Genomic DNA, 24,736 nt, shown 5'->3' on the forward strand with positions numbered 1-24,736 from the left:
CAGAAAGATTGGAAAGCCAAAAAATATGAAACGATACAAAGCATAAAAACCAACAGGAGGGGATCCACTTGAACAAGTCAGGATCAATCTTACTTGTGTATACAGTGATACTTGTACAACTAACAATATGGATCACTTGAACAAGTCAGGATCAATCTTACTTGTGTATAAAGTGATACTTGTACAACTAACAATATGGATCACTTGAACAAGTCAGGATCAATCTTACTTGTGTATACAGTGACACTTGTACAACTAACAATATGGATCACTTGAACAAGTCAGGATCAATCTTACTTGTGTATACAGTGACACTTGTACAACTAACAATATGGATCACTTGAACAAGTCAGGATCAATCTTACTTGTGTATACAGTGATACTTGTACAACTAACAATATGGATCACTTGAACAAGTCAGGATCAATCTTACTTGTGTATACAGTGATACTTGTACAACTAACAATATGGATCACTTGAACAAGTCCGGATCAATCTTACTTGTGTATACAGTGATACTTGTACAACTTACAATATCCATCACTTGAACAAGTCAGGATCAATCTTACTTGTGTATAAAGTGATACTTGTACAACTTACAATATCCATCACTTGAACAAGTCAGGATCAATCTTACTTGTGTATAAAGTGATACTTGTACAACTAACAATATGGATCACTTGAACAAGTCAGGATCAATCTTACTTGTGTATACAGTGATACTTGTACAACTAACAATATGGATCACTTGAACAAGTCAGGATCAATCTTACTTGTGTATACAGTGATACTTGTACAACTAACAATATGGATCACTTGAACAAGTCAGGATCAATCTTACTTGTGTATACAGTGATAATTGTACAACTAACAATATGGATCACTTGAACAAGTCAGGATCAATCTTACTTGTGTATACAGTGACACTTGTATAAACTAACAATATGGATCACTTGAACAAGTCAGGATCAATCTTACTTGTGTATACAGTGATACTTGTACAACTAACAATATGGATCACTTGAACAAGTCAGGATCAATCTTACTTGTGTATACAGTGATACTTGTACAACTAACAATATGGATCACTTGAACTCTTACTTGTGTATACAGTGACACGTGTACAACTAACAATATGGATCACTTGAACAAGTCAGGATCAATCTTACTTGTGTATACAGTGACACTTGTACAACTAACAATATGGATCACTTGAACAAGTCAGGATCAATCTTACTTGTGTATACAGTGACACTTGTACAACTAACAATATGGATCACTTGAACAAGTCAGGATCAATCTTACTTGTGTATAAAGTGATACTTGTACAACTAACAATATGGATCACTTGAACAAGTCAGGATCAATCTTACTTGTGTATTAAGTGATACTTGTAAAACTAACAATATGGATCACTTGAACAAGTCAGGATCAATCTTACTTGTGTATACAGTGATACTTGTACATCTAACAATATCCATCACTTGAACAAGTCAGGATCAATCTTACTTGTGTATACAGTGATACTTGTACAACTAACAATATCCATCACTTGAATATACTACTTATATACGTTAACATGGAATTATTTGAATCTGGAATAATTTTGAATTCCGGGAAATTGATAAGAAATGTATGATGAAAACTAACCAAACTAAGAGGGTTAATTCACGTTACTTTCATTTCAGTATGAACTAAATAACCTACCTTAGCCATGCATGGCTAACCCTCCTCAATTGGGTCAGTTTTCATCATAAATTTCTTATCAATTATCCATAATTATTCCAGATTCAATTAATTCCTTGTCCTTTAGAGATGTCACCACAAAGAACCCTGTTAGACAACAGAAGAGTGTGCCTGTATTTCTGACAAACATGAAAAAGAAACCCTGAGAAGTACATAATTTTTCAAAATTTGTGCTTGTCAATTACACATACATGTGTATTTATAGACTAAAAATGCATTGCCCTAGTTGACCTTGACTGCAAAAACACAGTATATTTTTGTTCAATAAAAGAATAAATGATGAATTAAATTTCCCTTGTTGGTATTCACTTCCCAATAACTGTTGTTCTTGTCACATGGAAGTTCACACTGAAGTTTTAGTTCTTACATCAATAGGTAAGATTGCAAAAATAATTTGTTCAAAAAGGGAGGTAATCATTAAAAAACATAGTCTATAGATTTTTGAATTGGACATGGTAAACAGAGATAACACTTATCAATTTGACTCTTATTTCATGTTTTAACTATTTAGATTGATTCTGACTTGCACAAGTGGACCATCTGACTGACCAGAAAGGCCAACACAGAATGGTCACAATATTTATAGTTAAAGTGCTGCACAATATTTACAGCATGTACATCATTTACATTGTACTTAAATGTTCATCTCAGCATAAAAAATTATTAAAAAAGATATTTCCAAGCACATGATGATTAATCACATTTTTCTGTTACATCACATAACAGAAAATTGTATGTCATTATTGAGTTTTGACCAATGGAAAAGTGAGACCAGGGAAACAAAATTATGTGCATATTGATTATCAAAAAATAAACAAATAGGAAAATCAGAAAAAAAATACATAAATTTGTTTAATACTTACCTTGTAGAATCTATCAAATCAGCAAATCTCTTGTATTTATTTCCTGTTCAGTGTTAAGGCAAAGTCAAAATAAAAAATAAATTTATACTAAAATCTGGTCATGCATCAATAGAACTTTACTGGTATTCTGCTTTTAGCCTGGGTCAATGTTTTCTTATAAATTTATGTCATAAACATGATAAAGCAGATGTAAATAAATTGTTTCAAAAAAATGAGATATATACAAAAATCATTTTTCAGTAATGATTTCCACATCATCATGATCATATCAAAGCAGATTTAAATTTTGAATTAATCATTTTATATAAACTTTTATTTTCCCAAAATTTTGTCATTGTTTATTTTAGCAGAAGTTGATGTATTGTATTTGATCCAATAAATCAATTACTGAATTTAAATGAAATTCCAGAAACCCCTCATTTTTTCAGAAAGTATTTCCAATGTTGATGAATATCTTTAGTTTATGTTCCTCAATGTTCTGTTTATCAAGTATAAGGCACTCAAAGGCCTGAACACTGCACAACAGAACTTTATATTTCAATACAAACTTATTATAACAGGTTTCAATGCATGATCAAAAATGTGCATCAGATTGGAAATAATAGGTCTAAAATTAGTTAAATATTTGGTATATTTTCAGAAATCTTTTTAAACTTTTTTTTTATATCAAATCATGTTTAGGCTTCAGAAATATATTTAAAGAGGGAGCGACTGATGTAAGATTAAAGGAAATTACACTATTCACTGAGCATTAGTACATGTATGCTGTAATTACATATAACTTAAGTACTCTGAAAAATGTTACATTCAGTTTTATTGTGGTGCAATGTTAAAAATAATTTCCACTATCAATTTTAACAAAGCATTATTTATTTATATTTATTTTTAAATATATATGTATCATTGAAAATATTTGTGAGGCTACTATAATGCTTCATCATGTTATGTCATAATGAAAGGTAAAATATCAAATAGGTTTCATAGACATCTTTTTTTTTTAAGAAGTTACGTACATTTGGTTTGTAGTAGTCTTACAGACATGACAGATTTCTTAAATAATGTTCATAAATTATTAACATGATTAAAGCACTTGTTCATCATGTTATGTCAAAAAGAAAGGCAAAATATCAAATAGGTTTCATAGGCATCTTTTTTTTAAGAAGTTACGTACATTTGGTTTGTAGTAGTCTTACAGATTTGTCATAGGTGCATTTTCCTCCCAGTGTTTTTAAAGTATTTTTCAGTATTTCATATACATTTTTCTGTATGTTAGATAATTTTAGAATTATTTGTTCATAATCAAAAGTTTGCTTTATTAAGGAATTAAGTTTATTTTTCAGTTTTCTAATTTAATGGTACTTTAATTAAATTACCTATGGCTAATTAGAAACATTTGTATATGTCACACATGTCTTTGAGTATTTCTCTTTTTCATAGTTATTGTTAATTTAGTAATTAGGTAGACAGATGTCATTTGATAATTAGAGTTTAATCCTTTAATTGCATTTGATCTTAATTTCACTATTCATATTTTTACATTTGGCATTTTATATACAAAATCATTATTACTCGGATTAATTTGAAATTTATGTCTCAGCTTGAGTTCTTTTCAGTTTTGGTATAAATAGTTCGTAGAAATTTTGATACTTCACTATTAGTCACAGTCACAGTTACAGTAGGGAAAAAGTCACTACAGAGTCACCAAAAAATCAGCATGTAGGGACAAGTAACATCATAGTCACTTAGGTGACCATCCAGTAACGACAGTAAGTGAATTCCAGGAACAGAGTACCTACAAGCCAAGTAGGAGAAAAGAAGTCAGCTTCACAACTGTGACCAAACAGTTCGCTCTTCAGTATCTAACCGGCGCGGCAACTCAGGATATTCATTAGCTATCAAGGATGTGTTTTAAGACCCAACAACTGGAACAGACTCAACTTAACTATACAACAACTGGTACAGTTACAGTTAACAACAGTGTGGAAGGAGTTTGGAGTGAACCTACAGAGTAGCGTCTGTATCCAGTCTTGGCTATGCAATCAATTTTCAGTTATAACAAGATTGGCCACCAATCAACTGGATTCATTGTACGCCTCCACCAGACAACATGGGACAGACTAACAGCTCAACGGCTCAAGACCTTCAACTCAAGATACCGTTTCAACTAAGTGACTCTAACATCTAAACAACTTTGGACAATTCAAATCAACCAACCTACTCATCGATCAGAACATTTCCATATTAGTGATTCAGACATTCTCAACCTTAAAATCAGTTATTCTGCAAATTCCTATTTCGGACAATTCCAGCTAGTGATTCTACAAAAGTGATTAGACAATTCTTAAGAACAGTGACATTTAAATTCTTTAGTGCGTTTGTTTTAATTATTTGGAATTATCTTTGGCATATATATAAATATTGTTATTTATTAAATTGTTAAACGTTTTAGAGTATTAACTTTGCCACTTGTCTGTCGTAAGTCTATTTATAGACTGACCCCTTGTCCCTTGGGTCAGGCATGCAAAGTTAGTCCCCCCTAGCAAAAAGCATGCCACACTGGCCCTCGGTGACAGATTTCTTAAATAATGTTCATATATTATTACAGCACTTGTTTGCAAAATTAAAATCAATTAAGAACCTTTCTTCAATATCTCTTATATTTAAATAAATGTTTATTACTATATATGTTTATCATTAAACATGATTTTCAGAAGTACAATTTAAAAAATAAGCAGGATAAGGGAAGTAACTCTACATAATTATCTGAATTTTTATATAAATCTATATTACCTAAAGATAAAGGAGGAAAAGTTAATTACATGTAAGAGTGTATTTGATATTCAAGCTGTCAAGTTGAAACATTTAATTATCCAAATTAATTTTGGCTGGCTTTAACTTTAACACCCCATTGTCTCATTAAAAGGAATCAAAAGTTTTTAAAATCAAAAATTTAAACCTAGGTAGAATTATAAATGATGTAAATAGCACTTAATATTAAACACTTGTTTTTAAAATTCACAATCTCACCTGTATACAAAGTTTTAAACCTAAGCACCCACCACACTGTGTAAATTTATGTGTAAATATTTGATTAAGCAATAAACCTATATATCCCAAGTGGGAGTGCTCCGATATATAACGGAGGAAAATACCTGTACAGAACAGAACAGAACTGCATATCTCAAGTTTCTATGCACATAATGCTCAGCTTGGGATCTACACACTTGTATTGTTATCTCTAGGGCAATTAACAGCTATTTAATCACTCTTGAATGAATGAATGATTTTATTCTCATAAATCATGCAAATTAGTACATAGCTACAGAGAAAATAACAGTTCATATATAATACATACTTTGTTTTGCATGTAATTATAGGGGCTTAAAATTCAAATATATTTTTTTACATACATGTATATTTAGTAAACAAATCAGAACATTGCTTTCATCTCCATGAATAGTGTCTGCATTTTCTTTAGCATCTCTGGAAAATGTATAGATTTGGGACAGATATGCTATCGGATTATGTTTTGTTTCAACTAAAACAATATTTTAGGGTAAGCATGGTAAGCACTATCAATTAGCAAAAATGATTAGGTTCATAAGGTTATTTGGATAGGCTGAAATGTACAATTTTTCTAGGCCTGACCGCTATATTGTTACATGTACATAGGAAATTGTATACTGTGAGGCAACAAAAAATAATCTTCTGATGTCAAATGAGTATGGGTAAAAAACAGCACATAAATTCATAATGCTAAACTATAGGCGCTTTTTTTTATCATTTACAGATTGTTAGAGTTCTGTTCAATGGGTGATTATAATACATTCTGTAGGACATTTGGTAAAATTTAGCGTTTAAGGCTGATCGGCAATTTATTTCCAGTGCCCGTGTCAAAATAAATTTCCCGCCTTTATCATATTTAAATACTAAATATGCTAAATGACATCCTTTGCAGATCCTACCGACTGGATTTATATATATTTGTTGTTGTCTTGAATGTGCACAAAATATAAATTAAACAAACAAAATCAATTTTTAAAACAAAGTCAAAGCAGGCTATCATATCGAATTTGGGTAATTGGTCCCAACCTATCTATGCATTTAAAGGATACGCTCATGTTGTAGTTTAAATGAAGTAATCTTTTTAGATTCCACTTTTTCATTTGTTGTGTTTATTTGCTCAACATTCTCACAGTCAGTTTTATTTACAATGTCGACATCTCTATTTTCGGTTTCAGTTTCACTTTCTGATTCAGATTCACTGATGGATTCTGATGAAGATTCATCATCAGACGCTCCAACTTTAAACAATATTTTACTCTTGTCTTCTTGCCCTTCATTTGTGACATCATATTTTATAAATGACGCGCTAGAATTTCTGTCCTTTTCAAATTCGTCGAATAGAGATAGGTCACCGAACACGTCGGTAGCCATTTTAGCAGAATGTTAATCAGGACTGAATAAATGTATGTCATAGATTAGTCGATAATACATTATGCTCATTTTTTCATGTTTCAGGAAAATTTGTTGCTTGTTTTGATATTCTTTTCATTCATTTTTAGCATTTGTTAATAGAATTCAACATGTTAAAAAACATGATAAAAATAAAATGCAATTACCTATAACCAACTCAACTGTTCCGATCTTGTATCAAAATTGGCGGATTTAAAAATAATAATTTTTCAAGTGTATTTCTCTGTTCCAGACACCATTACATCAAAGGTACTGACAGAAATTTAACCTTAAAGCGATCAAATGAAACAGGTGAATAACCAGGTTTATGGAGGATACTAAATGTATGTCCAATATTTTTTAAAGAAGGGAAAACTATTTGGAACATATTTTAACAAGCCACATAATGAACCATTCTAACAAACACAATATACTGTTTCTCCTTCAACATGGATTAAGGAGAGGCATATCCTGTAAAATATAACTGATTGAATTTATCAATCACATCACTACAACATGGATACAGGGAAATGAACAGACTGCCTGTCATACCAGAAGGAATATTATCAAGAGTCACACGCTTTGCATCACATCACATCACATCACATCACATCACATCACATCACATCACATCACATCACATCACATCACATCACATCACATCACATCACATCACATCACATCACATCACATCACATCACATCACATCACATCACATCACATCACATCACATCACATCACATCACATCACATCACATCACATCACATCACATCACATCACAAATGTTTAACATAAAAAAGAGAGAAAAAAGATACCAAAGGCATAAATCAAACGCATGTGAAAACTTACTAACAATGCAATGGCAAAAAAACAAAACACAACCAAACGGCAACAGTATACAAAACACAAAATAGAAAACTAAAGACCCCATAAAAAGCCAAGTGATGATCTCATGTGTTTCCAGAAGGGTAAGCTGATCCTGTCCCGTGTTGCTAATGTAATTTCAAACCTGGTAATAAGTCTAAATAACTCAGTAATTCGGTATGTCACATTTAAGGAAAATGTCTCTGTCAATTGGAAAATGTGAAACAGATATTCCGTAACGACCAACCAACTCGTGATAGCATCCATATGACATAGCACAGCATAACATAGTATTCACTGACATGACATGGACATGACATAACCAAGAAATGACATAACATAACATAACATAACATAACATAACATAACATAACATAACATAACATAACATAACATAACATAACATAACATAACATAACATATATTGATTTTAGGTATGTTTTTTATCACAAGTGTGTGTGTGTTTGTTTGTCTCTTGGTTTTAGGTGCTTTTTTACCAAGTTTTCAAAACTTATTCGGGTTCACTCCCTGGGTTTTCGTAACAATCTTCAGGAGCAAAGATATAAACAATATGGAGACCGGTGAAACGCCGAAAGTGTTTGACCGCAATTTATGCCCAATATCCTGCTGTTTAAAGAGTATTTTACTCTCAGGCAATATGATAAGATACATGAATGTGTCAAAATTGATGTATGCAGATCTTAGTTCCAATTTAGATATGAAGGTATAACTCGGGAACAGTATATCTGTCAATATATATTATTCCCATATAGGTCTAGAAATATGTCCTAAAATCAACATCATGTCAGAATTTGTAACTGCTACAGGAGAATGGTTACACTGGTGACAACAGTAGCATTCACCATGTTAAGTTTTTTATATATGTAAGGTACAGAGTTTGGTTACATTCTCTTTTTACAAGCTTTTTTTTTTTCTCACTTTGAATTAAAATCTAGAAATTTCTGAGTTACATTGGTTACATTCACTTTCAATATTTTTTTGAAGTATTATTATTCATAAAGTTAAAACAGGCTTCAATCTTCAGTTACACAGTAACAATGGTTACACTATACATGTAGTAACACTGGTTTATACTTTAAATTAGATTCTGGAAATTTCTGAGTTACAATGGTTACATAGGTTACATTGGTTACATAGGTTACAATGGTTACATAGGTTACATTGGTTACAATGGTTACATTCACTTTTGCATCTTTTGTCATTCTCAAGACCAGTTACACGGTTACAATGGTTACACTATATTAACACTACAGTATAACCAATGTTACCATTGTAACCCATGTAACCCATGTTACCATTGCAACCCATATAACCATTGTGACCCATGTTACCATTGAAACCCATGTAACCATTGTTACCCATGTAACCAGTATAACCAATGTTACCATTGAAACCCATGTTACCATTGTAACCCATGTTACTATTGTAACCCATGTAACCAGTGTAACCCACGTTACCAATGTAACCCATGTTACCAGTGTAACCAATGTAACCATTGTAACCCATGTTACCATTTTAACCATGTTACCATTGTTACCCATGTAGCATTTGCTTTAAAAGTTTTTATAAAAAATGATAAAAGTAAATTTAACATTTTCAACCAATGCAACCATATTGTAACTCAGCATTTGCTTGGTTATCATTTGTTACCTATTGTAACCATTCTCATGTAGGGGTTACAAATGCTGATGTGTTGTTTTTAGGACATATTTTTGGACATATCTAATTATTCCTGCCAATCCTGGTATAACATATAAAACAGAAAAAATTAAGTAAATCTTGTATTAGGCAACCAAAAAGTTAAGGCAGTGTCTGCGCGTACCCGCATGTGAGTACGAATAGTCAAATTGCCATTCGTAGGCTATGCGTACCCACATCTGGTTTTATAATAAAATGCCATCGGATTGGGAATGAAACGTGAAATCTAAACTGAAATTATCGATAGTATGGGGATTTCGTGTAGAACGAGTGAAGAGTATGAAAAATAATATTCCAAATTGTATTTATTAGATAATAATACATAATAAACATTGCAAATTAAATGCACACTGATGGAAAATGAAACTGTACAGTCCCTGTAAAAGAAAAACATGATAAAAATTAAAACTATTAAAACATGTAAATGCAAATTTAAAGAATTAAATTTTACTGAACTTGAAAAATACCCATATGAGATTTAAAAATAATCTTTTAATAAAATGTAAAACAGAAACTGAAATTTTAAAATATCTTAAACTACTAAAATTAAAGCTTGGATGTCTATATAAAAATTAAAGAAGCAAGTAATAATGTCAAATTAAACCAATTTTTGTCCATCTTTAGTCACGCCAAGTTTAAAGTGGAAAGGACATTCCATTTGGAAAGTACTGGAAGTAGACATATCCTTTTTATCCCCGGCTTAGTATATTTCTAGGATTTTGATTGGTTAACGCACGTCGTTACAAAACCCATAGCCCCTGGGTGTTGCTAACCCATATCCCCGGACGTTGCTATCCATTTACCCGGGGGACGGCACGCGCGTTTATACGCTGACGGCGTCCATATTGAAAATGGCAAAGCGTTTTGCTTCCCACACGGAGAATGAAATTCTTGACAAAAGATCTAAAAACATTGCGTCATCAACAGAAAAAGCAAACAAAAGGGCTGGTAATTTGCTACGAGAATATCTCTCTGAGAAAAATGAAGACACACACTTTGAACAGTATAGTCCTAGTCGGCTAAATGATGTTCTGAAACATTTTTATCTTGACGCCCGTAAACCTGATGGAGAAATGTATAAAGTCAATTCGCTTGATTCATTCCGGTACTCTCTGAATAGATATCTTAAGGCTCCCCCCTTTTTAAAGGAATTTGACATAATGAAGCATGAAGACTTTAATGAATCAAATCAAGTATTTAAAACAGCCCTTACAGAATTAAAAGCCAACGGAAAAGGAGCCACACAGCACTTTCCAATAATATCAGAAATTGACAGGACAAAATTGTACTCTTCAACTTTCATGCAACCAAGCTCCCCTACTGGTTTATTAAATAAAGTACAATTTGACATAAGAATGTACTTCTTTAGACGAGGGGCTGAAAATATGGATAAGATGACAAAAGACACTTTTATCGTCAAAACAGATCCAAAAACAAAAACAAAGTACGTTACAAAAGAAATGGACGAACTTACCAAGAATCACCGCTTCAATGACAAGGAAAATGTCACTGCAATTATGCCAGAGCAACCTGATAGTCCGTCTTGTCCAGTGGCAGCTTTTCAGAAATACATTTCAAAATTGCATCCTAAATGCAACAGGTTATGGCAAAGACCACTGGGATCCTTTTATGAAGATTCTGCTTCTTGGTATTGTAATTCTCCAGTTGGTCGTGACACTTTGGCTCAATTTATGAATAAGTTAAGTAAACTTTGTTCGTTATCACAAGTTTACACTAACCATTCAATCCGAGCGACCGGTGCAACTATTCTAACAGAAAGCAGCTACTTTGCTGATGCTCAAATCATGTCTGTCACTGGCCACAAAAGTGTCTCGAGTTTGGCAATATATCAAAGAACTTCCGACAAGGCAAAATTTCAAATGGGACAAATGATTGATGCTGCAATGAATGGAAGAGATCCTGATGCAAATGCCTTACCTGCCCCAAATCAACAACTAACATTACCTTCACCTGTTCAACCGTTGGCACTTCCCACTCCGGCTAGATCCTCAACAATGGTGGCGTCCACTTCACAAGTAACGCAAATGACAGAGTTTAGAAATCAACTCTCTGGTATAAACTTTAATGAGTTGTTCAGCAACTATGACACTGTTCCACAAATGCCAGTATTCCATGGTTGTTACATTGGATCCATCAACATAAACATGAACAACAAATAAATAACTTTCACGTCCGTATGTAATGAATATTGAGTTGATCCACGTTTTTTTAGCCATTCAATTTCAGAACAATAACAGTCTATTTTCCTTAATTTCGTGTTGTTCCAGTGAAAAAAATTAAACTCTGTTGATTATCCATGAATATCTGTAATTAAATATGTAATCCTCTAACGATTGTATCCTATTATTCCGATCATTGACATTGATTTTAGTAAATGCATCACTTGGCCACCACGTCGTCAATGAAAGGCACTATTGACCTAGTTATGCAAATGACCCACGTTGACGTCACATCGTCTATGACGTAACGCTCGCGACATTAACCGCCAAATATGAATTTATTCAGTTTCTCTGTCTCTGGATTAAAAACGTCTTATATTTGACTACCTGTATGGTTCTACCAAAGGTAGTACCCTACACCCCGTAAGAATTATGTCAAATTTCCAAATTTCAATCAAACTCTTTTAGATAATGAAAAAAACGTTGTTTTCACGTTATACTTTGTACCCGAATTTCCCTAAAAATCGCCCGATTCGGACTAAGACCGGGGATAAATTCGTTATCTACGTTCATATCCGTAGATATGGGTATTTTAACACCCTTCAGTACCCTGTACACCCTTCGGCTGCGCCTCAGGGCGTACTGAGGTACTTCAGGGTGTTAAAATACCCATATCTACGGATATGAACGTAGATAACTTATAATATCATGAAAGGTTTACAATAGAAAAACTAGAAGTATTCGACATAAAAAAATAAACTTGACTAATGAAAGAAACGCGGCAAATTCGATTTAAAACTAAAAATTTAAAACAAATACCTTGTATTATGCCTTTTTCCTGTCGAATTTGTTTGGAATTTTTTGCCACCATGAATACAGCAAAAATTTAGTCTGTTAAACAGGGCTCGACAATAACGCCTGTCCGATTGTCCGGTACCAGAGGAAAAAAAGGTCGGACAAGTAAAAGCCATACCAAGCTTGTCCGACGGGACAAGTAAAATCATTCTGTAGAAAATAAATAAAATCCAACTTTGATGATCAAAGTAATAAACAAAAAACATGAAAAGAAGATAAAAACAAATTTTAATTTGACATGTTTACTTGCGATCGATAATTTAAAACTGGTTCTTTGTCAGATACTTTATAACAGATAAAAGGCATACTATTCTCAGAAACCAGTCTTACCAATCGGAATCAACGGTGCGGTGCGGTGCGCTTTGTATATAAGGTAACAAGACAGTTCGGCACCGGCATGGAAACGAATCGGCTCCATGTTTAATAAACATTTCGGCACTGTTGGAGACATTTCGGGACCAAGACAAACCAGTACATCGTTTCCCTTTTCCCTAGTTATGCTGTTGCTTTATAATAAATATATGATAAATTTTATTTAGCAAAAATATTTTAAAAATAAAAATGAAGAAATAATTGACCATAAAATTTAGAAAATCATATTTGATCATATTTAAACAAACAATATTTTATTTTGTTTGAATAAACATTTTAATATATTACAAACAAAGCTGATTGTAAATATAATCAATATGTTATCAACATAAAAGACCAGGATGCAAACCAAATGAGTGTAGACTGACAGGCCTACCAGACTGTACCTGATGTGCAGAGTCTGATGAGACTTTGGCATTGATGAAAACTAAAACCTAAGTCCTGTGACAAGACATGACTAGATTCAGTTGTTCTCGACTCATATTTTTGAAAAGGATATCAAGAAATATAAATCAAATTCTGTTCTATTGTTTTTATTCGTGTTGTTCATTGAATCAACCTAAAATGCAAAAAAGGTTAATACAAAGGTTTTTTTTTTTGGACAAGTTACAATTCCATTCGGACAAGTAAGTTTTGGTATGTACTTGTCCTATTGGGCAAGTTGAAAAAAAAGTTATTGTAGAGGCCTGTTAAACTTTAATTCCTCTTTAATTTTTGTGTTTCCAGTTCTTCTTTTTTCTGCAGCTGCAATTGAATCCGAGTTTATTAACTGAGAAAAACTGTTCACTTACCTATATATAAATATTTATAAAACTTCTGAGTAGTTTTAATCAATTTATTCACTAATTGCGACAAATTCCGTATATATTTCACGTTTCATTCCCGATCCGATGCCATTTTATTATAAAACCGGATGCGGGTACGCGTAGCCTACGAACGGCAATTTGACTATTCATACCTGCATGCGGGTACGCGCAGACACTGCCAAAAGTTAAATACAATCCTAATCCCAAATTATTAGGAGTTACACTCGATGAAAAACTTACCTTCAGCGAACATATTAACAACATAGAAAAGAAAGCTGGAAAATCTCTCGTTATTTTAAGAGAAATAACGGCATACCTGTCAACTGACCCGGATCGTGCGGGTGTGACCCGAGATTTTCACAATTCTGAGGGGTCACCCGGAACACCCACCGGGTGACCAAATAACCTGGGAATTTGGAAAATAACCCTTTTTCACCCGGATTCCTAAGCCTTCAGACTGATTAGATATAAACTGATTTCTTTAAAATACCAGCAAATTCGTAATTCTTCCTGGACAAGAATTTCAACTAGCTGTGTAAACTCAGCTCAAGTGACCCATTTCAGTGCATGGCTTCACTTGACAGCTTTGGTGTCAAACACACTGTTAATTAACACCAATTACCTTAGCTTTAGGTCGTAAATAATTTGTGTATTTCAAAGTTGTTTTAAAAATAATTTGAGTTACTTCCCCTTTTTTGTCAATTCACAATATACTCCTTAAACTTATGTTTTTTTTTGTAAAAAGATTAAATCTAAAATGAATTGAATGCAAAAACATATCAGAATGATACTTTTACTTATTGTTCTACCTTTGAACAATTAAAAAATAAAAATTTTGAAAATTACTTTTTTCATCTATATATACCTCCTTTAATTGTTTAACTTTATTTTATTATACTCTAATATCAACCTCTGATATGTTCTACTGTTTAAAAGCTGCACAACTGTATGCTAAGAAAAAACAAATTATTACATTGTATGTCATGGACTGAATATGAACAGGAATAAAGGCAATATAACACAAATCTATCAATGGCCTCTAAGTGCAATGCAATAATAAAATGTACAATTTTAAATTACTTAACCATGTGGACATGTTTTGGAAACTTTAATATAAATTATAAGAAAAATGTCCCCTAAATACTGAAATTCAGCTCGAAAAAGTTCGTATGCGTTATGACCTGAGATTTCATTCTTCTATGCAGGTCATCACCTGCATTTTCATTGTCATAGGTTGACAGGTACAGTACGCACAGAGAATTTGTAATTGCGAACTCTAATCACAGATTTCGGAGTGTAGCGGTGTCACACCGCGAATCACGGATTATACTCCCAATTTCCTCCAAAGATTCTCTCCCAACACCGAGCGGCTGTTAATTGGTTTATTGCCCATCGGATGTACTGAAAATTAATGACGCGTGACAACATAATCGGATTAGCCAGATTTATTACCTTTGTACATTTAATCGATCTTGATTGCACCTGTGTGCTTTAAAATACAGTATTAAAATTTCCTTTCTTTGACAGATAAAAATGTGACATTTTCATTCAAAATAAGATAATTATTCTTGTATGTATTTGCCCCATGTCATTGTCATTTGAAATTAAACGTACAAACGTATAAAAATACGAATAAAACACTTATTTTGTATTTTTATTATAGTCCGGTCAGGTCATAATTTTTGTTTTTTTCAACAAAGACAATTTTACTACAATTAGAATCTTTTATGACCTACTCAGTGAGCAATATCCAGTTCATTAATTGTTCAATATATAAATATCAACTGGCTTAAAACAAAATGATGTTTTTACGGTAATTTGTCCAATCTAAACCCAAGAGTTAATTTATCGGATCAACAAGTGAACTCTGTTACTTTCAATTTATTTTGCAATGTAAAATATTATGTTTCACTACCTCGGTAGATTACTGACTTGAAATATTTGATCTCAGAAAAGAAACTGTAAAGTGACAACTCTGTTGAACGAAGGGAAAACGTTTTGTATGCAATGTGCCCTATATTCATAAAAACCCAACACTGAGAGACATTCCCCGCCCAGACACAACACAATAATCACAACCTAATTTAATTATATGAAGAAGAAAAAATCATGTGTTGTTTATCTGTTATGATCTGTTATTGATCCTTTATTATTTAAAATCAAATTGGATGGGCGCAATCCGTATTTTACTGCTCGTTAAAAGTCCTTGGCGAAATAAAAAAAAGAAGTATTTCAACAATTAATACTATAGAATATTTAAATGAAATTATATCGTGTTCTACAAGAAAGAAATATGTGAAAAAAATGTGGATCGGATTTTTACGATCTACACATTTTCACAGAGGATCTCTACCAACGCCCAACAGGAACTGAACGACATGCATCCTGTTTTCATATGATCTACCATTTAGGTATATTGTTGACCATGGACGTAAAAATAATGTCCAGGTTTATGTCCTGTGTTGACTGAGAAACATAAAATTAAAAGGCTGTTGTTCGTTTATTCAGAAAAGGATTATATTTTAGATTCCGGTTAATCAATTGTAAAAGGACCTTCTAGAGCCTTAATCTTAAGGCATACAAATGTCAATCATTCCAACGCAAATTTAAACCCTGAATGAATTTTCCCACGGTCATCCAGAAAGGTCACCTGAGTTTACTGTTACGTGATAATATTTCCCGCCAAATAAAAATCTCGTGGACAAAATTGATGTCACTATTTTTAGCATTCAATATTGTGAGCGAAGTCAAGTTCAAAGTTCAACCACGGACTGTTGATCACTGAGATGTGTATCGTCTTCCCACGGCAATTAATTTCTTTTAAAAAAATTTAAAATCACTGTCCTTTATACAACACACAAGTTTACATTCATTGTGCGTAAATGAATATTATGCAATGACGAGTTGATGCAGCTATAGAAGTATTCCTGTTGTAGCCGAAATGTAATTATTTATCCTAAAGTAATGCAAACAAATCGTAAAGAGAAAATGCCGTAGACTTATTAAGTATAACGAATGGTGAATAGTGTTTTCTTTTTTACTTGCATATACAAATTTTGAGACACGTAATTTTCTTTAAACTGCTCCCTTTTATATTCAGCGTTAGTTTCCGTTTATTTTTACGCAAGTATGTCTCTTTTCGTAAATAAAATAATTTACCGATGAACTTAAACAATGTCAAAATCAAGTATAGTTTTTGTTATAAAACTTTAATGCAATTGAAAGAATTAACAACAACATTCTGCTTTTAAATCTTTAATTTGTTTCAAGCAATTATGTAATCGTAAAATGAAAATGGCGTGGACTTATTAGCACAACGAATAGTGAATGATATTTTCTTTTTTACTTGTATACAAAACTTTCATGACTTTGAGACATGTAATTTTCCTTTAAACTGCCCACATTTATTCAGCGTAAGTCTCCGTTTATTTTTACACAAGTATATCTCTTTTGTAAATTAAATATTAATTTACTGACCAGAAAAAAAACGAGGTAAAAATCAAATATAGTTTTTTTTTAATAAAACTATTTTTTAAATGTACAGTGTAATTGAAAGAATTAACAACAATGTTTTGCTTTTAAATCTTGTATTTGTTTCAAGCAATCAGAAATATAACCTGATTATCAATAGACAGGAAATACAATTGTTAAATTACATAAGTAATCTCAAATACCTTGACTGTCGCGTGCCGGTATAGATCAGAAGGATTAGGGCAATTAATTACCTGGTGTGACACCGCGTCACACCGGACTGGGAGAGATGTCGCTAATACAATAAACAAAAGGTAGCGAATTTACGCGGAAGTCGGAGGGAATACTCCCAAAATTCCACTGTACCTTGGATTCCACTGTACCTTGCATTCCACTGTGCCCTGCATTCCACTGTACCTTGGATTCCACTGTACCCTGGATTCCACTGTACCTTGGATTCCACTGTACCCTGGATTCCACTGTACCTTGTACCCTGGATTCCACTGTACCCTGGATTCCACTGTACCCTGGATTTCACTGTACCCTGGATTCCACTGTACCTTGGATTCCACTGTACCCTGGATTCCACTGGACCCTGGATTCCATTGGACCCTGGATTTCACTGTACCCTGGATTTCACTGTACCCTGGATTCCACTGTACCTTGGATTCTACTGTACCCTTGTAGATCTCGCTTCGAATGATAGAGGAATTTATGGATATACATACATATATAATACCTATATAGGACAATGAGATAACAGCACAACAACAGAAATAACTGAATTTTATTTGGAGGTGACCATACAGTCTTCTAAATAGACTGGTGTTTATCCAATTTGTCAACCTCTATAGCTACATTGTTCCATTCCAGGTCGAAGAAAATGAAAGACGTTAAAAAAAAGCAATAAACCTATAGCTATAGATTGTCACTCATCTTCAGTAAAATTTATATGGTAAATTTGCATTAATGCACTCAGCAATCAATTTGATACATTAGCAGTTAATTTTTACACCAGTTGAATCAGTCAACTGAATCAACTCAATTGAATATTCAACTTTGTGTTCTTCCTGAACATGTATGCAATATTTGCCACTGGACATTAAGCAACCAACAATCAATTCAACTTTGTGTAGAAAACTTTTGTCAAAGTTTTCTTATGTTATGTGACATATAATATAATGATTTTATATTTGGTCTGGCATATTGATATTGTTGAGTTGCAGCATGAACACAATTTTTCATCTGCCATACAGCCACTATCTGTTTGCCAATAGTTTGAAAGTTTACAACACTCATTGTACAAATACCTTTTCGTCAAAGTTTTCTTAGCTTCAGTGATTATGGAGAAAGATCAGTTATGCTTTAGTATACATGTTACTTCAATCAATTGCATGCACTGATGCAGATCCAGACATACTTTTGGTCTAGCTCATTCTGTTTTGTATTGTGACAGATTTCCATTATTCTTTGATAGGTAGTATCTGAAATTGATATTTTTCTATTTTGTAGACTGGTGGATTTCCATTATTCCTTAGTAAAGATGTGTTTGCCAGTTGTAACTTGACACAGAATAATGTACAAAGAATCCATGCTCGGTATAGTAAAGAAGGACTAGCAACCAAAGTTACTTTTGATGGTAAAAATAATTTAGTTTTCTTTTTTTATTGTTGAAGAACTGACAACCAAACTATTTTTTGATTTTAGTGTGCACTTGATGCATTAAAACTTAGTTTGTGTTTGTTCACTGTACCATGAATCATCTGTATTAAAAAAGAAAGAAACTGGTCAAACATATTTTTCAGTGATCTGTTTGTTTTCCATCCTTTGACTGGTTTATTTTGTAATATAACCAATGTTACCTTCAATACATACAAATGTAGGTAGTATAAAAAAACATTATACCCTAACTCTTTATAGGCATTCACCTTCTCCATCCATTTAAAAATAAGGAGATGTGGTATGATTGCCAATGAGACCACTATCCACCAAAGTTCAATTTGCCTGTTCGTCCAACAAATATTTCACTCACACTTTTCTTAGGTTCTGCTACACAAAATGACTTAGTATTTGGTCAGCAGCTTGACAATAGTAAGTTGTAATGTGTGAGACTTTTCAGATCTGTCAGACACCTACATGCAGTACTATTGATCACAATGACTTAATATTTGGTCATTAGCTAAACAGTGATGAATTACAACAAGTGGGATCTTTTCTGAACTGTCCCACACCTACTTTCTGTTTTTATGATAATTCTAATTACAAAGGGGGTATGCATTGAACAACATTGCTGCATTCTTATTGAATATTCTGTCTACCTAGCAAATATCCAAACATTTGAATAAGTTTTGTTATTAAGGGGTCTTGAATAGATAACTATACAGTAAAGGTTTTTTCTCATCATTGAAGACCATACAGTGTCCTGTACTTCTTATACATAATTGTCCATTGTTCTATTTAATGATGGATAGTTATCTCATTAGCAACCGCACCACATCTCCTTATTTTTGTCCCCCTCGGCTAGAAATAAGTATTGTCCCTGTCTGTCCATAACACAACCATATTTAGAGACCGTTTGACAGAAAGTTTTGCATACTTGTATTTGTCATCATATTCTCTTGACTATACAGTACAGTGAGTTTGATTTGATAATTCTTATAGTTGTGCATTGTGCATGTTGTGGGACTTTCACTATTTTCAGACTATTGTTACACAATGACAGCTTTGTGAACACAACTCCTCTGAGACCTAGCATATTTTGTAGGATTGTTTTCATGTAATTCACCATATTATACCCGTACTGTCATTTTAATTTGACCATTTTTACAGGAGTTATGGGACTTTCACTCTTTTTTTTTACAATCATAGCACATCAACACCATTTTACACAACTCTAACTTCTGAGTGCAACTCCCCTGAAGCCATTAAACAGAAAGCTTTCATTCTATGTGAAATTGTTTTCTGTTATCTGTAGTTGACCATTTTGTACCTCCATTTTTAATTTGATTTTACTATTTTTACGGGAGTTAGGGGACTTCCACCTTTTTCAGACTATTGTATCACAGCAGCAGGGGACATTTGGTTATGATTTTGCAATATCGCATTAATTATTTCACTGCTTTATATACCCTAATTATCATGATTATATCACAGCAGCAGGGGACATTTGGTTATGATGTACAGTATAGCAATATCCCATTAATTATTTCACTGCTTTGTATACCCTAATTATCATGATAATGACAGAAAGAAAATTTTCCATATATACTGTGGATTCATTTATTTCATGGTTTGGGGAAAACTTGCATTTTCATGGATATTTAATTTCATGGTTTTGACAAAGTCTGCATTCAAACTCCTAGAAAATTTATAATTAATTGAACTTTTAAATTTGTGGTTCCCCTGTACTCACAAAATCAAAGAAAATTGGTATCCAACCAATAATAATGAATCCCAGTGCTTTGCTGTGGTTTTCAATGTAGGTCTTTGATTATAATAAATAAACACTCCAAAAGACGCATTAAATGTAAAATATAGATTATTTTTTAGATTTCAGAATCGATGGAATGACACAAAACAAGGTCTGGTTTTATAACATCCAAGGTCTGTTCCAAGTCATTTTCTATTACTTCAAGAAAGATGTCCAGAAAGATTGTCTAAAGATTTTAACAGTAGGTATTTAGTACAAGACATTGAATAGAACTTAATCCTCCACATCATTACAATTTTGTTTCACAAGTACATAGTCAAATTAAAATTGCTGATAATATATAAACATTTTTAACAACTAACATGAAAGCTGTACATTCATCTCTAGTTGCTTACATCCATGCCATTTGGTCATGAAATATTGTCTCATTGGCAATCATACCACATTTTCTTATTTTGATAAAAATTCTGTCATTGAATGTGGAATTCTGTAAACTTTTGTATGATATATATGGAGAACTTGGCAGATATCCTTTGCAAAAGAGAGGCGAAAGATACCAAAAGGACATTCAAACTCATAAGTCAAAAATAAACTGACAACGCCATGGCTAAAAAAGAAAAAGACCAACAGACAAACGGGCAAACAACAGTACACAAAACACAACATAGAAAACTTAGCGACTGAGCAACACGAACCACTCCAAAAACTGGGGGTGATCTCAGAAGAGTAAGCAGACCCTGCTCCTCATGGATATTAAATGGATATTAAACTATAAGTATTTAATGGACAAAATTATTTACTGGAAAACAAGAAAAACTTCCTGCAATTTTATATAAGATATCATTGTATAAAATAAATTATAAGGTTAATTGATGTTCATGTAGGCTCTCCTTGGTAAACAATGTAATTTACCCCTATAGTGTTAACATCTACTGTAATCTCTGTAATTGCCTCTGTCTTACTTTTGCGTTATGAAATATATATATATTGTGTGTATCTCCTTACCAATGTAATTTGGTTTGTTGAGAAATAAATATATATATATATATTATATATATAGAAAAAATTAAAATTAATTTACAATAGTTGAATAATAACCTAAAAAAATAGCTATATATTTTAAGGCCCTACTATTACATAATAAAGACAGTCCATACATGTTATTGCCTGATGGAGGACGAATATGATATGTTGGAATGTATTGTGTTTAAAGAGATAATATTTGAACATTATTACATGCAAAAAAAGTAGTGGTATGCATAGAACTTAAATTTAAAACATGTTTTATACACTGTTAATTCAGAAATTAATAGATGTATTTATTATTGTGAATCCTTGACCTCATTATTTTATTTTCTAGAACATTTGGTTACATCATAATGAAAATCCTGTGTTATCAGAAACAATGGCAGTCAAGTTGGATGAGGAATCAGCCAGAATAAACTTATCATTACTCGGACCAGCATGGACGGATATAGAGTTAGTAAATAAACATTCCTCTGACGGGAATACACATTGTACATTAAATACACATTTAAATAAAAAATTCTCAATTCAGCATAGCACTGAAAATACAACGGGATCACAAAAACATCTGGAGCATCTGAATTCCAAGAGTGTCCAAGTCATACCAGATCATGAACATAAAACTAATGATACCAATGACTTACATTATAGGAAAGGTTGTTCAAGTTCACAAATAATTCACATTTCTTCTGGACATTCAGACAAAAGAAAACATACCTCAACCAAGGCTGAAGAGATTTATTTGAACATGTCAACCCAGACTGAAAAGATTAATTCAAACATGTCAACTCAGACTGAAGATATTTGTTTTAGCATGTCAACAGAGCATGGCAACATATATTCAACCATGTCAACACAGACTGAAGAGATTTATTCAATTATGTCAACAGGCATTGTAGAGATGTATGCAGACAATCTGAGGCAAACAAATACTACAACAGTACAAACAGATGGAATATCTGTAATCTTAGAAAATGAAAGCAGCTATAACATAGAAGAGGAGGAAAGTATCTCGACACATCCTTGTGTTATCACAAATAATAGCAAACAAAAAACTAGTATGGAATTAAAAAGGACTAAAAATCACTGTGAGCAAACTAGTGAATTAACCAATGACCATCAACAAGGTATTAATTCACAGACAGAAAATAAAAGTCCTGTGGTGAGATGTCCATATTGTGTTTATTTAATTCAAGAAAATACAAAACTGAATCCTGATTTAACAAATTGTTTAATTAAATTAAATCAGTTTCTTATGTTCATGTATTCAGAGACAGACAAGGACTTTTTAACATTATTCTGTGATGTAATTTGTCTGTTCCTTGATCATTATCCAAAGATTATTTTACCTGTTACTTTCTCTACTGAATTATTAGAGGAGTTCAGAGGTTGTGACTTAGATATCAGTAAAAATGCAATTCATGATAAATTTTTAAATTTTATTTGTAAATATGTTGGAAAAGAATTGAATCAGTTTGATTGTCAGATTTCTGAAAATGTTGAAAAGTTTAAAGAAAATCATATTAAATGTATTGATAACTTGCCTCCACCTGAAGAAATCATTGATGATATATTTCCATTGTGTATGAAAGAACTTATAGTTCATTGGATGAACCCACAGATTCAGACTTGTGTAAATATATCAGAACAAAAACGATTTAAATCTTCACCAGAAATTTTACCAGATTTCCATATAATACAGTTAATATTAGAATTTGTGAATAATTCATTAATATCAGGGGTAGCACATGTAGTTTATTCTAGAATCAGATCAATAAAGTATTAATTGAAGTGAGAAAAGAAAATGTTTTTATTTGCATTTAGCTCTGTTTCCAAAATAATATTTAGCTCATTATAAAGCTTTATATTTTATAAGGTAAAACTCCTTAATGCTTCACACCTTGTATACACATAGATTTTGTCATGAAGTTTCCTAGGTCAGATATGCATTTTACTTGACATCATTTTCATGGTTCAGTGAGTGCTTAAAAAATTTAGTCCCTTGAATTTCTTATACATTATGTGTAATATGATAACTAAACTTCAAAGATGGGATCCTTGCAAAGTCTAAATGTCCGTAGGACATGGTTCACCTGACCTTGACCTCATTGCATGATCAGTCATCAAGGATGAAGTTAAGTGGTCAAGTCCATATTTCAGGTGCTATTAGCAATAGATCAAATTTATTTGATTTAAAAATAAGAAGATGTAGTATGATTGCCAATGAGACAACTCTCCAGATGATATCTGGAATGATTGTTAGGTGTAAATGGCAGGTTTCCTCCTACCTACACCTCATGTTTATGGTGTGGTCTTTTTCTCAGATACAATAAGCAATAGGTAAATTATATTTGGCGTGTGCAATAATAGTAGGGTAAACATGTCTGAAAGCTTCCCCTGACCTTGACCTCATTATCACGGTTTAAAAGTTTTCAGCTATAGGTCATTTACATCTGTAAATGACCTTTTAATGAATATATATAGTTTGTTTGATTATATTCTTAATCTGTTTATGTGTTTCTGACCTAGGAGTATTATTCATCTTTAAACAGCAAAGAACTTCAAAATATTGAAATTACTGTTAACTGTTCCTTTTGTCACACACATTTTAAACTGAACTGCAAGGTCATTACAGAACCCAGGAACATTTTAGGACATACATCATCTTTGACACAATTCCTAGCTACCCACAAAATAATTTACATTAATAACATTGTATTTGATGCCTTCAAACCGCTCATCATATATTTGAACTCTTTATCCATGATATACTGGAAATGAAAACCTTAAACTTTATTTTACATTCAATGGACTGCATATGCTATTAAAAATATTTGACATTTCATATATTATAATTTTTCAACACATTGTAAAATTGTATTTCATTTTGTATTTTCAGTTTTTTACCATTTGTTAGATTGGTTCTCGATTAAAGTATCAGCACCTAA

At 32.4% G+C, this 24,736-nt stretch overlaps 2 protein-coding genes across 2 annotated transcripts in view; one reads left to right on the forward strand and one right to left on the reverse strand.

The window, feature by feature from the left end:
* Nucleotides 1-7,053, reverse strand: part of LOC127711803 (zinc finger CCHC domain-containing protein 8-like) — a 30,076-nt gene extending 23,023 nt beyond the window's left edge. Inside the window, exons 1-2 of the mRNA XM_052217959.1 lie at nucleotides 6,725-7,053; nucleotides 2,610-2,652 (exon numbers count right to left, since the gene is read on the reverse strand). Coding sequence (XP_052073919.1) covers nucleotides 2,610-2,652; nucleotides 6,725-7,046 — 365 coding nt within the window. The 5' untranslated portion in view covers nucleotides 7,047-7,053. The remainder of the gene's footprint in view (nucleotides 1-2,609; nucleotides 2,653-6,724) is intronic.
* Nucleotides 7,054-8,477: 1,424 nt separating this feature from the next.
* On the forward strand, nucleotides 8,478-24,736 carry LOC127711804 (uncharacterized). The gene is made up of 4 exons (XM_052217960.1): nucleotides 8,478-8,653; nucleotides 18,845-18,971; nucleotides 20,882-21,003; nucleotides 22,123-24,736. Exons 1-4 carry the CDS (start codon nucleotides 8,501-8,503, stop codon nucleotides 23,572-23,574), a joined length of 1,854 nt encoding a protein of 617 aa, XP_052073920.1. The 5' UTR covers nucleotides 8,478-8,500; the 3' UTR covers nucleotides 23,575-24,736.

Source organism: Mytilus californianus, unplaced genomic scaffold (assembly GCF_021869535.1).
Source record: "Mytilus californianus isolate M0D057914Y unplaced genomic scaffold, xbMytCali1.0.p SCAF_8, whole genome shotgun sequence".
NCBI lineage: Eukaryota > Metazoa > Mollusca > Bivalvia > Mytilida > Mytilidae > Mytilus > Mytilus californianus.

Coding starts and splice junctions, on each gene's coding strand:
- LOC127711804 (XM_052217960.1), top strand. CDS start 8,501: ATGGAGACCGGTGAAACGCCGAAAGTGTTTGACCGCAATTTATGCCCA. Junction 8,654..18,844: donor GTTCCAATTTAGATATGAAG/GTATAACTCGGG, acceptor TCTATTTTGTAG/ACTGGTGGATTTCCATTATT. Junction 21,004..22,122: donor ATTGTCTAAAGATTTTAACA/GTAGGTATTTAG, acceptor TTTATTTTCTAG/AACATTTGGTTACATCATAA.